The sequence below is a fragment of the Solanum lycopersicum genome, chromosome 7, assembly GCF_036512215.1.
Source record: "Solanum lycopersicum chromosome 7, SLM_r2.1".
Lineage (NCBI taxonomy): Eukaryota > Viridiplantae > Streptophyta > Magnoliopsida > Solanales > Solanaceae > Solanum > Solanum lycopersicum.
The window spans coordinates 4,431,241-4,448,570 of NC_090806.1; the positions used below are offsets into that span (position 1 = coordinate 4,431,241).

At 29.7% G+C, this 17,330-nt stretch overlaps 1 protein-coding gene across 1 annotated transcript; it reads left to right on the forward strand.

Annotated features, from left to right (window-relative positions):
• The first annotated feature begins 5,777 nt into the window (after nucleotides 1-5,777).
• LOC101245669 (uncharacterized) lies at nucleotides 5,778-7,982 on the forward strand. Its single transcript, XM_004242725.5, has 4 exons — nucleotides 5,778-6,220; nucleotides 6,302-6,416; nucleotides 6,519-6,633; nucleotides 6,782-7,982. Exons 1-4 carry the CDS (start codon nucleotides 6,120-6,122, stop codon nucleotides 7,897-7,899), a joined length of 1,449 nt encoding a protein of 482 aa, XP_004242773.2. The 5' UTR covers nucleotides 5,778-6,119; the 3' UTR covers nucleotides 7,900-7,982.
• Nucleotides 7,983-17,330: the final 9,348 nt, after the last annotated feature.

A 17,330-nucleotide genomic window follows, 5' to 3' on the forward strand; every position in this document is an offset into this window, starting at 1 on the left:
CAAAAAATGACATGTAGGACATGCGTGTCTATTTATTCAACTTTATACAAATTTAAGTGTTTACTTGTGCATACTCAAAGTTGAAGGGCGTAAATGTGATTTGAAGCCAAGTTAAAGGGCATATTTATGTATTATGCCGTTAAGAAATTGTTGAAAAGTTTGACATTCTAACTTAAGATGAGGAATATGGTATCGATAAAACACGTGAAAGTGTGGATATATAAGTAAGTAGATATAATCAACTAATGACTTGTTTTAAAGTCGTCCAAGTTTATGTTCGATGCGGATAATATCACTAGTCATTTATAGAGTCAGAACCCGGAATTGAAGATAGAGGGGCACCACTAAGAATGACTGAAAGGTGAGGTTAGGGGTTGCCAAATGAGGTGGCAAAAATGAGTAGTTAATAAAGTCCGTTTTTAGAAAGGTTAATTGTTAAGAAAATATTAATTTTAAACGGAAAAAAAGGTACATATCACGAGATTCAAACCCACATTGTTGCGGTTCAAAGCAGAGACTTTGACTAGTGCACCTAGAGGGCTTTTGATAATACGGGTGCACCATTAAATATACTATCGTTTCATAGACTATATATATATATATATATATATATATATATATATATATATATATATATATATATAAAAGTTGTCGGATATATGTGCACCCTCACTGAATAAGGTGAATTCGTCTCTGCGACTCACTCATATGTCAGCCTTATAAATGTGAGTCAGAATTCATGAGTTTAGACAAATACTAATAAGATGTGGCAAATCTCAGAGCTGAATTTAGGCAAATCTCATGTAATGGTGCAAACCTAAATAAGGGCGTTGAGTGCATATATGGAGTATATGTGACACTCTAGCTTAAGATAAGAAGTCCCACATCATCAAAACACATGAAAAATATTGGGTATATAAGCAATTTCTTACCAACTTGTGACACGTTTTAAAGTTGTGTGAATCTAGGTCCAAAGCGAACAATGTCACTAGCGGACTGGCTGACCAGTACAAAAAGCTCAAAAAAAAAATCAAACCTAGATTGATATATTTGAAGTATTAGAAAAATGGTTTTGTAAATTAAAATTACACTAAAGTCCAATATCTTTAATAGTTCACTCTTAAAGTGAATTGCAAACTTGATCTTCAATTTTAGTCTCTAAACTTAAAGACAAAGAGTTGTCTCTTAACTACCCTCCAAACCATCAAATTACCATGTGAATATATCAAACAAAACAACACATGAAGGATCAAATTGTATTTATGGTCACTCAAAAGGGACCCAAATTGCTATTTATTACTTTCTTATAATATGTCCAAATCTCAAGTGGATCCTCAATGGTTCCACCATGTGACACACTTAACCAAAAAATAATTAAATTAGAATCCCATTTAACTTATGAATCTCAGTAATTTTGCTATAAACAGAATAAGATTTTTTTTAAAAAATCAATTCTAGTGCATTTTCATAACATCAAAACTTTACCTTAAATAGTATATTAGGTAATCCATAATAAATTTGAATCATTCTAATTGATCTTGACACATGATTAAAATAGAAATTAAATTTTTTTCATTAGAAATTAAAAAAAATCTTATTATAGTTTCTTAAGAGTTAATTTTTGTGAAAGGGCAAGAGATTCCCATACCCTAAAAACATACAACATGCCCCTTTTTTTCCCCTTTGAGACTTTGATTGCAACATTACAAGGGTGTCTATTTACTTTTTTTTTAAATTTTTTCTATGAAAATGACATGTATTTTATAAAGTAATTCTTTCCCCTCATATTTTTGGGTCCACCTAAAGAGTTGTTCTTGTGAAATTATCCTTTGCAAGGAAATGCTAAAGATCTTATTATTATTATTATTATTATATATTTAGATCTCTTTACACATAAAAATGAAATTAGTGTTTTGGAAATTTCAAAATTTAGTTTGAAGTTGTATTTCCAATTTGGAAAATAACTTATAACATGTTTGTTTGCATGCGACAAATTTAAAAGTGGTAATAAAATACAGTGGAATCACAAATAAAATATGAAGAAAAGAAGAATATTTTACTAATAGTGATGGTATAATTTTGTTTCTCTCATTGATTCTTCTTTATGAATTTTTCGTGAGTCAACGACTGTTAGTGACGTATATATTTCTCGAACATAGGAGGCTATATCTTGGTGTCTTTGTGAATATTCCATGAATTTACGAAATATTTGAGATGTCTTTTCAAAATAATATATTGCTTTGCTATAAGCATGAACTAGTGTTTACGATAGAATAGCCTCCAAGAATTCTAACGGAAATCGAATGAACATTGTAGCGATGAACACCTATTGCAGAGTCGCATAAATTTTCAATGTCTACAATATTTTCAACTTTCTTTTTAATTTTGAAGATACATTGAAGCATGAACATTATTCTACCGTAATCTTTACGATAAGTATGACGAAATACAACTCTACGTTCAACTCCAATTCAAACTCCATAAATTTGGTTCTATAATTTCTTTTACACAACATTAGTGTTGGGGTCCTATGGGGGTTATCTTGATGTGAAATATAATAGTATTTGTATCATAAAATTTATGAACACAAACAGCTAGTCATTTCCACAAAAAGGGTTAGCCACAAATATATACTTTATTTAAACAAAAATAAAATAAAATAAAATAAAATATAAATTGTCAAAACCAAGAAACCCCATCCTTGCAAAAGATGGAAGAACACGACACATTGTCCTTAAATAATTTGTCTACCCAAATTGAATCTATTAAACTCTGTTGATAGCTACCTTATTATTATTATTTTTCTTTCTAGAACCCCACAACAAAAAATGCAATAACATGAGGTATGAGAGGAATAGGAACAATCGGGGCTGTGGTAAGACGGATAAGATTTTTTTTATTTTTATTTAGATATTTCGAGTTTAAGTTTTTATTGACAGTGAACTTAGGGGCAAAGTTTTGTGTGTTCGGACGAACTCAATAATTTTTTCGCAAAACTTGTATTTGTGTTAGAAACTTGTAAAAATATATATATATATTAACTTGTTAATTCTTAATAAAATTGGTTGACAGCTAAGTGATAAGGAAGAGTGGTGTTATAAGTTCAAACTGATCCACTATCAACAATTTTTTTTTTCCTTTTTAAAGAAAGCATGTTTTGCAAATTTTTCTCTTTCATCGTAAATTTTAGACCACTCAAATTTCTAATTTTAACTCCGCCTCTGAGTGAACTCTTCCTCTTATTGAGTCTTATGTGGAGCAAATTTTAATTAGTCGAAATTTCAATGTAAGAAATTTAGGTAGGAAACTTTTTTCCTTTGTTAAGCCTTACATGAATTCGAACTATTCAAGACTTCATCGTAAAAAATCTTATTAGAGAATATTTTTTTTCTTTAATAAACCTCATATGAAGTGAATTCGAATCAGTAAAAAATGCTTGACGTGAATATCAAAAACTGAATCACCAACCAGAAAAACATGAGCAGTATGAACCATCAAGGGTCATGGTAGGACATATCACATATAAGATCCCTTCATTTCTCATCAAGAGGTTTTGAGTTTTGAATATGAAAAAAATTAATAGAGAATCAAATTAATCGATATCTCAATGTAAAATATCCTAATACGCAACTTGATATACCTAATGCTGAGCAAATCTAAATTCATCGACACTTCAATATAAAAAAAATCAAGCAAGCAAAGAAGCGATTTCTCTTTAACAAGTCTTATTTGGAGCAATAACATATCTGATATAATCTCACAAAGTATAATCTAAAAAAGAGATAATCTACACAACTGTTATTATTACAGATTTGATCATTTTCAACAAACGTTAATTCAAAACTAAAATAATTTCGAATCTTAATATAAATATCGAACGAAAGACTAGGAAATTGAGGGAAAATCCCATTAAATTAGTTCCCTATGGTGGTCCCAAAATTACAAGCAAAGATGAGCCATTTTGTATAGACAGTTGTGAGGGTGGGGTTTTTTTGCATTTTGTAGAGAGGTTTGTGGGGCTCTTTTTGTGTAATTTCGAGGTGACACGACATGATATTTCATTCTCCCCATAGCTAATAATAAAGTCATTACTTTTTTCTTAAATAATATTTGCGTTCGATTCAATTTACATGTATCTGAAATAATATTTTGAATCATATGTTATAAAGTCCTAAAATTAGTTATCAAATGCCATGTACTTTGAAAGTAAAAAACTACTTGTTTCAAATTTTACAATATAACATGAATAAAAGTTCATTCAAGTTTCCAACTTTTTTCAAACACTATTTCTCCTCTTTAAATATTATATTTTTTTTATATCGAGACATTTTATCGATTCAAATTAGTAAGGATTATATGATTTATGGAATATAGTAATAATAATAATTTATCTATCTGTATTTTAATTATTGTTTTTTAATTCTAAAATTAATATTTTAGAATTAATTAAATCATAATCATGGTATTATTTTCTTTCACTTTCGAGATAACAATTATACAATTATAAAATTTTAGAATAAAATACCAATTACCAAATCCCCACTCCACCCCCTCCCTCTAAACCCAAGCTTTTTTCTCCCCAAGTACTCCAAAAAAGTCTAAGACTAAAAATTGAAATCTCCCAACTTATCTAAGTATAAATGCAAACACATGTTATATGTACCCTATCTATATATCTATTTTTTTAAAAAAATCTAATAGATTCAAAATCTATGATAAAGAAAATAATGATTGATATAGTGAATCTATCATTAGAAAAAATGAATGATATATTTTTGAATTATTATAAATGGTATGCAGATACCCTTCGTCATACTTTTGGGACATTGGTGTCCCTACTGTCCAAAAAAACTAGAGTATATATGCCCTTTATACTAACGAACATACATGTGTCATAATCTTATCCACTGATCCGAACTTCGGATCGATGAATAAAATTGCTCCACGTGTTCCTATTTCGTCTTTTGTTTGGAATGCAGTGCATATACACTTTAGTTTTTGGATGGCAGAAGCACCAATGTTCCAAAAGTATGACGGAGGTATCAACATATCATATACGGTAGTTCATGGGTGTGTATTTGTCCTTTTTCCCTTTACCATTTAGCCGTATTAAACTGTAAAATAGTTGAATTAAAAATTTAAGATTTTTTAAAAGTTCTACATTTTTCAAAATAATTAACGAGGGTACAATAAGTATTTTTTTTTATCCTTTCTTGATTTGTTAAAATGAATCAGTAATTAGAGACAACTAAGAAAAAAAACAAGTAGACAAGTAATTAAGTATCTAATTTAGATTTGATACACAAGTTTAAAAAAAATAATATATTTTAATCTCGTAATCTTAAACATATTAGAGCCTGTTTGGCTCAGCTTAAAAGCTGGTCAAACTGACTTAAAAGCTGGTTTTTGACTTATTTAGCTGTTTGGCAATACTCAAAACAGTTATTTTAAGTTAAAAAAAAACTTATTTTAAGCCAAAAGTTAAAAGCTGGGGTAGGGTTGCTTTTTTTTTTTTAGCTAAAGCTGTTTTAAGTTGACCACATTTTTATCTTTTTGTGCTTAATATTTTTGTACAATCTCCAAATTACCCATATAACCCTAACATTTCTTTCTTCCATTTTTTCCTTTTCACGTTTGACATAACAACTTCAGCACTTTTATCCAAACGCATAACTGCTTATTTTAAAAATAAGTTTCAGCACTTTTATAAGTACTTTTTTAAAGCTGCTTTTATTAAGCCCATCCAAACGGGCCCTTATTGCAAGCGAAACCCAAACAAAAAAAAAAAAAAAGGAAAATACAAAAACAAGCATCTCTCCCCCCTTTTCTCCCCCAAAAAAAGTTAAGAAAACTTGAAGGGGGGGTGGGGGGTGGGGTGGGAGTTGGAGAAGTTGAGAGAAGCCTAAACAAATACCTAAAGCTAAGAGAGAGCTAATTCTTGATTTTCACTTCATACCCCCCCTCCAAAACACTCATGTAAAGAAAAAAAGAATTGCTTTTTTCTCTTTGAAGTTTCAATCTTTCTTGATATTTCTGTCACTCTGTCTAACCAATCTTGCATTTTGCTTAAAGTACAGTGTTTAAGTTGATATTTTTATTTGTGGGTAAAAGGAAAGAAGATGCCTAGACCAGGACCCAGACCTTATGAGTGTGTTAGAAGAGCTTGGCATAGTGATAGGCACCAACCCATGAGAGGTTCTATCATACAACAAATTTTCAGGTACTTTTTGGGGGCAATTTGTATACTTTGTGTTTTATTGAATTTTGTTATCTGTAAAGTGCTCACCATCTGTTTGATCAGGGTTGTAAGAGAAAGGCATAGTGTTGTTACAAAAAAGAACAGAGAATGGCAACAGAAGCTTCCTGTTGTTGTCTTGAAAGCTGAGGAAATTATGTACTCCAAAGCTAATTCTGAGGTATTTTGCTTTTTTTCTTTAACTTGGGGTATGTTGAATTTGGATTATATGGAAGAAAAATAATTTCAAGATTTTTTTTTTTGGGTCCCTTTTGTATATTAGGCTGAATATATGGATCCTGAAACACTTTGGGATAGGGTAAATGATGCCATTGATACCATCATTAGGAGAGATGAGACAACAGAGATTGGACAACTCTTGCCTCCTTGTGTTGAAGGTACTAAAGTTTAAAACTTTCTTTTACCTTGCTGCTCATTTGTACTGCTCCATTTGTTTTAGTTCAATTACTCAGAAAGAGCTATCTCATGATACAAATAGATTTCAAACTGATTATGTCTTGTTTAACATGAAACTTTGGTCCTCAGCTGCTCTTAATCTGGGATGTATACCGGAGAGAGCGTCTAGGAGCCAGCGGAACAGCAATCCAAGGAGTTACCTCAGCCCAAGAACTCAGGAACCTCATTGTATACCTCCTAAAGTTTTTAGTAGAAGTGCCAATGAGCTGAACTCTAACTCATCGTTACCTATTCGCTCTACAAACCAACCACTGTTCTTGAGACCTACAAATGTCAATACATCCAGATTAGCTTCAGAATTTGACAGGCCTGTAATGCCTTGCATCAACAATCTAGGTGCTTCCTCAAGTGCAAAAGCCATTGTTATTCCGGAAAGTAGTAGTTCATTGGATGTGGGTTCAGTATATCCCCTGTTCTATGGTACTGATCTTCAGCCTGAAGTTTCTCCGCTGGTCCTCCGAGAACCTCAGCATAATGTAATTGTTGGTAAACCTATATATCCATCCATTGTTGAGCCTGCTAAAATCAGCTGCTTCCCAAGCTTGTTTCCTAGCAGGAGAGATGATGTTCAAGAAAAATCTTGTCAAGCAGATTTTAGGGACAAGACAAGAAGGATGCCTGAATTGGATTGTGATTTGTCCTTAAGGTTAGGACTCTCTGCAAACTCTGGCTTGCAGTTGCAACAGGGTCAAATTAGTTGCATTGGTGATTTTAGGCCAAGTGGCAATTCGAATGAAGGGGACCAGTTCAAGCTTTTGTCAACCAGTAAAGGGAAAGAGTTTACTTTCTTTCCTGCAGAGTCTGCCAATAGTCCATCAGGGTTGCCATCACGATTGCACAGAGCTCATGGAAATTTGGAGGGTTATGGTCTCAATACGGAAACACTATTTATGAAGCATAAGATGCCCGTTAGGCCAAGTGATGGTTTTCAGGAAAGATATGGCTTCGAGGCTGTGTCTACCAGCAAAGACAAGGAGTACCCTTTCTTTTTTGCGGAGTCTGCCAACAGTCACTCCGGGTTGCAAGCAGGTCGGGCGAATTTAGAGGGTGAAGACCAGACTGCAGCAACACTACTTAGGAAACGTAAGATGCCAGTCCATAACAATATGGAACTTGGACAATTTTTGTGGCAAGATGAGCGAACTTTGAACCGTTTTCCTGGTCAAATGAAAAGGCCAGGTTTGTAGTTTGTAGACAGGTCCATTTTGTTGTATGATAAAATTTTGAGAAAAGAGAAGTTTAGGATGCCTCCTTTGCATTTTATCGTCCACTTATTGCTTAAATATGATCCTTTTCATTGTTGAAATAGCACATAAAAATGTATAAAAGAGGAATTTAAAACTAACAAAAAGTCCAGCAATTAGCTGGGATGAATGGCTCAATATACAATATTCTCAAAAGTGGTATATTGGTACACTAACTGCCCTATAAGCTTCAAGCATTTGCTCAGTTGGTTGAGTATGTAAATGAAGTTTGGTGATATCATGGAACAGTATATGCTAAGACCTTGGATTGCCTGGTCTAAGGTTAGGCATAAACACTGTGGGTTTGTTTATCCACCATTATTTGACTTGGCCATCATGCTTTGAACTTATTTGCCACTGTTACTGTCGTGCAAATTTTACTAATTTATTCTCTTTATTTCAAAATTTCTTTTTTACGAAAGTATCATAGTGAGTGAAGCGGAATGGGCTTGGATCCGAAATTGTCAAAACAGTAGGTTGGTGGATGATGATGTGTATCGGAAACCATCTTCGTGGGAAAAGAAAAAAGTGCCATAGTCCCTCCTACCATTTCCTTAACATGAATGCTCGTTGAAGTAGTTTGCGAACCTGCTTTTCATTAAATCTGCTCATATTGAAGCAGCTGTCACAATTTCCTTTTGAATTGCTTCTTTGTTCCCTGGAAATTGCAAGTGTTAACTAACATGGCATGTTAATTATGACTATGAGGAGTAGCATGTTTTATTCTAGAGAGGCTGCTTTGTACTATCTCCATATTAGTGATATGTATCTGTGAACGTATGCGCTTGAGTGTGCACTTAATTTTGGCCTCACGTTTGTTGATCAATTTCATTCCCTGGTTTGTTCCACATACAGACCAGACATTATCTTTTGTGTAAGGTATTGCCTATATGTTCTAAGAATCGATCTTTTGTGCTTCATTTTGCCTTGTATTCGCATTGCACCTGTGGAAAGAGATCTGGACCGCATTGCCAATATTTTGCCTGCACTTGATATATATTCAGTGCTGGGGAGCGCTTGATGCCAGGCAAGTTTTTCATTTCATCAATTAATCAATTTTAGTCATTACAAAAATGGAATCATATCCATCTCGTATTACATGATTTCCAACTACACTTCAAGTTATATTGACAGTAATATAATGCAGATGTGTTTTCTATTAACAAACTGGTAATGCAATTTCTGATTCTTAAGTCTAATTGGAATTGGCTGATTGCCACAGTTGAAAGGTGATATTAATGTTAGTTTTATATGATCTGTTAAAGTTTAGTTCGACTCAGATTATTATTGAACATCTTTGACTAGCCTTGAATGTTTTCCCCTAAAACCTGTTCACAGGCTTGGAGTAACGTTACTGTGAAAAATATACAAAATTTGTGAAGAGCATAAGCTTGACTAGTAAGAGAGTCGGGGAAACATTTCTTTTAAGCAGCTGTTTTTGCCAAGTAATTAAAAAACATATCATGTTGTGTGTTGTCTAAATTGCGCCACTATGAACACACCATAGGTTATGAACTGCGTACTAATTTTTGGATATCTCGTTCCTTATTTATCAAACTTCAGATCCAAAATGTTATGCAGTTTGAAGAATTCGGCTTCTGTAGGTTCAATCATTTGTTGATCATGATTAGATGCCTTATAAGCATCTTCTTCGATGAACTAAGCTGATGATGATTTGTAAATTTTTATATGAAGCTATATGAATGCATTTCAAGTCAAAAGGTCCTATTATAAGTTGTGTTTGCTCGGACTCTTCAAAAATGTTATTGCACTTGTTGCTTTTGGAGGTTCCGACGCATATCCATCAACATGAGTCTGTGCAACATAGATAATAAGTGCATATCTTGTGAATTGTGACAATTACCATCAATGATGTTGCTGCTTGTTTTCTCAAGCATTTTTGTTGAACAGGAAAACTAAGTTTTTGGTAGCTATTTCCTTGGATATGCACTGCTTACAGAAAAGGCCTCTGCTGCTGTATATGATAAAGGTGGAAGCTTTGTTCCATAGGAACTGCCAAATACATCCAAAAATGTTGGTTTGTCCTGAAGAGCCTTGGTGCTGATCAAAGTTTTAGCCTCTTTGATTTCTGTGAAGAAAGAAGGTAAAAATGTTTCTCAAATTGTATTTTACTGATAGAAAAATGGAAAGAAAAGGTAAGTTATTTCTCAAATTTCCTGTCCAAGCATTTATTGTACAAAGTTATCCAGTACTTGAGTTAGTGGCAGGTAGTAGTAAGTAACTCTTTGGAATTAGTCGAGGTGTGCAAAACTGGCCTAAATACTCCGATTATGAAGAAGAAGTTCCGAAGTAGAAACTTGATAGTAAATTCTTGCGTAGTCTTACGCCTCTAGGGCTTTAGTCAAGTTGTAAGAGTGATGCTCGAAGGTTATTATCACATTACGAGTTTAAGTGGAGAATAGTAGTCACTAGCCCTCAAGGATTTCTTATATAGAACTTTGAACGTGTCTCACCTCATGAACTAGTTTTCGGGGTTTGAGTTATGGCTAACGTCTATTTAATGTAATGTAAAGTTTTAGGGATATGGTAATACTGAAGCTGCTTCCAAACAAAATCAAATTGCTATACACTTTTAGGCATCTTGACTAAATCATCTTCTAATCAATGATTAGTTGCCTTTTAAAATGGCTTTATTAGATCATATATCTTAATAACTCATAATGATATACAAAGTCTATCATTTAAAGCTACCTGAATGTCATGTCTCTTTCAAGTCCTAAATTGTGATGATTTGTCAAATATTTAATGCTATGTCTATATTCCTAAATGTCCTTTTTGCTGAACAGAGAAATTGAAGCTTTTTGATGAGAGCCAAAAAAAAAAAAAAAAAAGAGGCTTCTGTTGCTGAAATATGAAAAAAGTAGTTAAGTTTGTACATCAAAAAAGAATTTTTGCCTTTTTGGTGAAAAGAAGTGGTAAGTTTGACCATTTGGTTAAATAATTAGCTTCTTGATTACCTTAAATGTATGTACTTTTAACTTTCTTTGGACAAACAAGACATAAAGTTTTTTTTCACTTTTTGTAGATATATATAGTAATTCACCCCCTTGTTGGATTGCACCTTTTTTTGGTTTTGGATTGCATTATTGAAGTTAGAGATTTGGCTAATATTAGGATCGAGTCTGTTTGGATTGACTTAGTTTAAGTGTTTTGTTTTTTTGAGTAATCGTGTAAATTTGAGTGTTTTGTGTAAATTAAAAAGTGATTATAAGCCGTTTGTTTACAAGATTTTTGACTTATAACTCAAAAGCTAAGAGCTAATCCAAATAGGGTAAGTAGAAACTTAAGAAAACATGAGAGGAATTTTTGAAGCATATGTTAAAAATATGTTTTAGACTCGAAATTTTATTTGGATATGTATTTTACTCTTTTAAATTTTTTTTGAATGTTTGTGAGTGCAAGTGAAATTTCATCCAAGGTTTGTGCCAAGTTACTTTTTTCAAAATCTTATCAAATTTCATGATAAAAAAAATAATCAATTTTTTTTTAGAAAAAAAAACCATGCCCAAATGGAAGGTATAGTGTGTGTTTGTTATAAAAGGGTAAAATGGTAAAAAAGGTAAAATAACACATATTTTTCAAGAAGTAAAATAGGTTTTTTTTTTAAAAAAAAAATACCTAATTATTTTCTTAAAGGTTGTATAAAAGAGAATCGCAATAAATAATTATGTAAGGCTATTTAATTGAACACAAAGTTTAAGTAAAAAAAGACTATTTAAAACTTTATGATTTAAAATAAACTAATTAAAAATCTTTAGTTAAAATTATCTTATCGAAGATAAAATTAGTATATTAAAATCAAATTTTTACTACTAATTATTGAAATATATAAAAAAAAATTTAAAAAATATTATTTAAAAAAAGGATCACCTAAATTTGGAGAGTATGTAAATGGAACTCCCAATTTACTTCTAAATAATTAGATCATTATCTCCCATAATGCATTAATTAGCCTATGGAATAATGAAGTTTTTCATTCATCACAAATTGTTGCAATTTAAAGATTTAACATGTTAATCACGTTTTCAAAGCTTTAAATTAATGATAAAAACGTGTACATAATGTATATTTAGGTAATTAGGCTCATGTCGCTTGTTCAAAGTTTGCAATAATAAAAAAAATTAAATTTTCATGTGTATGTGCTCCCAAGAAATACAAAACAATAAAAATATTGTTATTTTATCATTAAATAATAATAATAAAAAAGTTACAGTAAAAAAGCAAGAAAAACTAAGTTATTTTTAATAAACGTTTGATTTAAGATCATGAAATAACGTAAGTGTTGAGTTTCTTTATAGGTTAAGTTTTAAAGATAAGGTGTAATGTAATTTGAGAAATGGAGATGAATAAGTTGGAGGTAAAATAAAGTTCATTGGTGAAGAGAATATTTTTCGTGCTTTCAAATAAAAACATTTCTTCTAACTTTTAAATTGAAGAGAAACTCCCTCGTGCCATCGTCATCGTCGCTCGCTCGACTTCAGCTTTCACAAAAATAATGTACTTCAGTATTGCAAAATAATTAATGTTCCATTTTATCCTAAAAGGAATTAATCCAAACCTTGAACAAGTGTGTGTGAGATTAAATTCTTTAAATAAACACAAATTTTTTTAGAATCAAATACCTCAATTATCTAAAATAAGTAGTTTGTTTAAGAAAATAAACATGTTTAGCCTTTCTAAAAATTTGACCAAATAGATTATAAATATTTGATTGTTTGATATAATAAACCAAAACATTTAAAATTACATGTCTAATCAAGTATATTAAATGAGATATATAGCAAAGTGGAAATTTAGGAAATTCCTAATCCTTAGGATTATTGAAATTAGATGCTAATTAACACTAATTACTCATATTGAAAAGTTGATTATTGATTGACATTAATTTAATTATTAGGTATGGCCAATATCTATTTACTAATTAAGGAATAGCGTGAGCTCTAGTTAGCTAGGAAATGGCACCCTATGTGTAGATAGTGCAAAATAAAATACGTTTCTTTTATTAATACATTATTTTCGTTAGGGGTGTACAAAATCGAACCGAAAATCGAATCAAACCGCAAATCGAGTCAAATCGAAAAAAATTTCAACTAGTGGCTTTGGTTTGACTTAATTTGGTGTTGGAAAAAAAACTCGACTATATTTGGGTTGGGTTGGTTTCAACTAAGAAAAACCAACCCGAGACCAAACCAACCCGACATTATATATATAATTTTAAAATTTTATTTTATATGTAAAAATACTTATTTTGATATAATTTTTAAACATCTCTTATACTTTTTAATAGTTTTTATCTTTTAATATAATTATTTCATGTTTGGAAGTTAGAATTCTTAATAATCTAATAAGATTATAGTTATACATGTTGGTAATTATAATAAAATTTAAATAAAAATTAAATTAATATTAATGCAAAAGAAAATCAATTCAACACTAAGAATGACTCTATTAAATATTTGGTTTTTAATTTTAAATGGATTTAGATAATTAAAATACATGATCTAATTTTACTTTCTTTTAATATTTAGTCATGTAACTAATACTTACTAAACTTATTTTAACATGATTTAATACTTTAAATTATGATCAATTTCATTATGTCTTATTAATTTGCAATATTTGTTTTTACGCGATTTTATTATTATTATTATTATTATTATTATTATTATTATTATTATTATTTGGATATTTTAGTGTCATTAATTATATCATATATTTTTTGTTATTTTCTTGAGAAATAACTTAGATAGTTCCATTTTGGTAGGACTAAAGAAATATTTGAAGTACAAGTACATTATATGTTTGTATGAATACTTTATCGAAAAAACCCGAAAATCCAAAAAATTCAAAGAAACCCAAAAAAACTCGAAGTTGAAAAAACCCGAATTTTATTGGTTTGGTTTGGTTTATAAATTCAAAAACCCGACAAATGGTTTGGTTTGATATTTGAAAAATCTGAACCAACCCGGTCATGTACACCCCTAATTTCCGTCAACTTTTAATTGTCATAGTGTCCTTTTTAGAGTTAAATTATAAAAACATTGGCTAATATTTTACGATGTATTTTAATTCATAATATTGATACACAAAAAATTTCAATATATAGTGTTTTTCACATTGTTTTTAAATATCTTAATTTTTTGTTTAAAATATTAAAATAAATGTAATCTAATTTAACTTTAAAAATTAGTCAAATAAACTTTCGAAAAGGGCAACACGACAAATAAACATGAATGGATGAAGTACTTCATTCGTATCAATTTATGTAACACTATGTGACTTGACAAAAAACAAATTAAAATGAATAAAAAGGTTTTTGAAATAATTTGCGGTCTAAGACACTTTTGGGTATACTTGTGTATATCTTGTATATGATATATGGGAAAATGATATGGTATCACTTTCTAAAATATTAACAACCTAGCTTTGGACTAGTGGATCAAAAATATACTTTAGGCCCATTTTATAGATAGGATAGAATAACTTTTACATTTAGCAAACATAAAAATGATATTTATATGTTAAAGCTATATAGTTTGTATAATTGTATTTCATAGCAAACGTTTGATTTGGAACATCAGATTATATAAATCGCTAGGGGCATCAAATGCAGCCTCTTGTTTGTATAAATCTCTGGCAACTCGCAATTCTATTTTATATATTTGTATATCCTCTCAATTCTATTTTATATGTTTGTATATCTACATAAATTCTGAACCTGTATACAATTGAATCGAAACAAAACGTTTGTATATCAGATCTCTCTCTCGCTTTATACAAACACAAATTATACATTGCATTTTGTATAATTTGTGTTTGTATAAAGAGAGAAAGAGAGAAAGAAAAAAGAGAAATGGGAAGGGAAAGATTTGTATTGTATAATTATAAGTGTATAGGACGAAGATATATGTATTTCCCGGTGTATATACAATTTTCTCTCACTTTATACAAAACTGAAATACAGTTATACATTTGAGTTTGTATAAAGTGAGAGAGGCAAGGGAGAGACTGGCCAAGGGAGAATGACGATCGGGAATTTCAGGGGAGAGGCAAATGTCAACAGTTTTCTACGGATTAAAATTAAATCAAACTGTGGTTATAACATTTAATTTGAATTAATAATTTGCTATTATACATAATTTCCCTACGATATAGCCCTAAAAATTTAGTATATATTAACGTTGATATATGGTTATATAGTACAATTTTGTTTCGATAAAAATGTACATAATACGTGTATCTAAAGTCTACATGTACAGATAAATATGTCTATAGTCTGTATATATATTATTTGAAAAATGAATATGAAGTGTATATGAAAAGTCTACTCACAAATATATATATATACTACAGGGGCATAGCTCATGCTGAGCACGGACCCAACATTTATTTTACATTTTTAGAGTAGTACATGCTTGATGATACACAATAGCTATCAACTTTTTGTCTGTGATGTCTATCGAAAATAACTCTCTAGTTTTTAAGATAAAAAAAATATTTACATATACATTATATTTTTTACATAGTCATTTATCAAATTATAATACCCTTGTCAAAACAAATTTCTTCCTTAAAGTAGATATAATGTTGTAAACTCAAAAGTATATGATATTAGTGCAATAAATTTTATATTATAACTTTAATCGGAGTTTTATTTAGGCACATCACTTAAGAATGTTTTTTTTTCTTTTTCTAGGGAAGACTTTGATATACAAAAATATTGCTATAAATATTCTTAATATCATATTATCAATTATTTATGTTTTATTACTATTTCTAACAACCTTTTTTTTTAATTAAAAAAATAAAAATTAGTGAATATAAGATTAGAATTAAGGAATTGGTCTATTCTTTAATTAATTGGAACAAGTATCTTGACCACAACCTACACCAAACCATAATCACAAGATTATGATCATTGACCTTGACCTAATGACATGATTTTTTCCTGATTAATAATTTAAGACTAATTAATCTATTATATTATGCCTCTCTTTGACGTGTTAGGTAATTTAATTTTATTTAATTACCCAACAAAGACCTTTTTATACTTTAATTAGTCTAAAAAAATTAATACCTTCATATTAAATGTTTGTCCCCTAGTGATTTTTCATTTTTTAATTATCAGGCAACACAAAATTGCTATTCTTTAGATACGTAAAGATAAATTTTACTTCAATATAATAACCCGTAACTTATATGGAAGAAGTAAAACACATAAAGCAATATTGTAATAATTAAAAGAAATATTAGTTAACTCGTTAAATAATAAGTCTAATATACAATTATCAATTAATGGAGGGTAATATAAGTCAAAGTTAAATAGTAAGTGTCACATATATTCTAAATTAATTAAAAAGAATTGATTAGGGCCGGGCATAAACACTGGAAAATCAAAATACCGTATCGCACTGAATTTTTTTGATATTTCGGTTTTGTTTTTTTGGTTTTCGGTTCGGTATCCGGTATATGTTTTTATATTTTTTGGTATTTCGATTTGGTTTTCGGTATATAATTTTGTGTTATTCGGTATTTCGATTTATCGAAATATATTATATTATAATATATATTTATATTATATTAATTATTAATGTTAAATAATAAATATTATAATTTAAAATAAAAAATTTAAAAGTAAAAGACACTTTTTGAAGTAACTATGTTTAGTCCATTAAGCTGAAAAATCAAACAAAAAAATTTGTAAATTTTTAAATTTTAAAAAGCCCAACTAAGCAGGCTCATTAAAAAAATCGAAATAACAAAACCGAACCAAAATAATATAAACCGAACCGAAATAATAAAAACCGAATCGAACCGAATTATTTTGGTTCGATGGTCCGTTCACGTTGTACAAGAATAGAAAATCGAAAAAAAAAAATTGAAACCGAATTGAATTACCGAATACACACCCCTAGAATTGATTATCCTTCTGGATTTTATTTTTGAAAGATTTAAACAGTAAGTCTTGAAAGAAATTATGTTTGAATAATTGTAGATTCTTTTATTTTATTTTTTTTAAAAAATATTCCATAGACAAAAAGAAATAGACATGTAACAAACTATGACATTGAGAATTAAATAAACCGAAAAAAATATTTGTTTACCTACCTGCAAATAATTGAGCTAATCACGACTAGTTTAGTTTGCAAATTTAAGGTCCCAAAATCTCAACCTTAAATTACATATTAATACAAAAGAATTGCAACTTATATTATTATTATTATTATTATTATTATATGTTTTTTAAATATAAATGTTAAAATATTAAATTTAGTTAATCCACTTAAAGATGGAAAAAATAGTCAAACTTGATTCTAGAAAATATTATTATTTTTGTCTCAATTTACATGGCA

Coding starts and splice junctions, on each gene's coding strand:
- LOC101245669 (XM_004242725.5), top strand. CDS start 6,120: ATGCCTAGACCAGGACCCAGACCTTATGAGTGTGTTAGAAGAGCTTGG. Junction 6,221..6,301: donor ATCATACAACAAATTTTCAG/GTACTTTTTGGG, acceptor CTGTTTGATCAG/GGTTGTAAGAGAAAGGCATA. Junction 6,634..6,781: donor CTTGCCTCCTTGTGTTGAAG/GTACTAAAGTTT, acceptor TTTGGTCCTCAG/CTGCTCTTAATCTGGGATGT.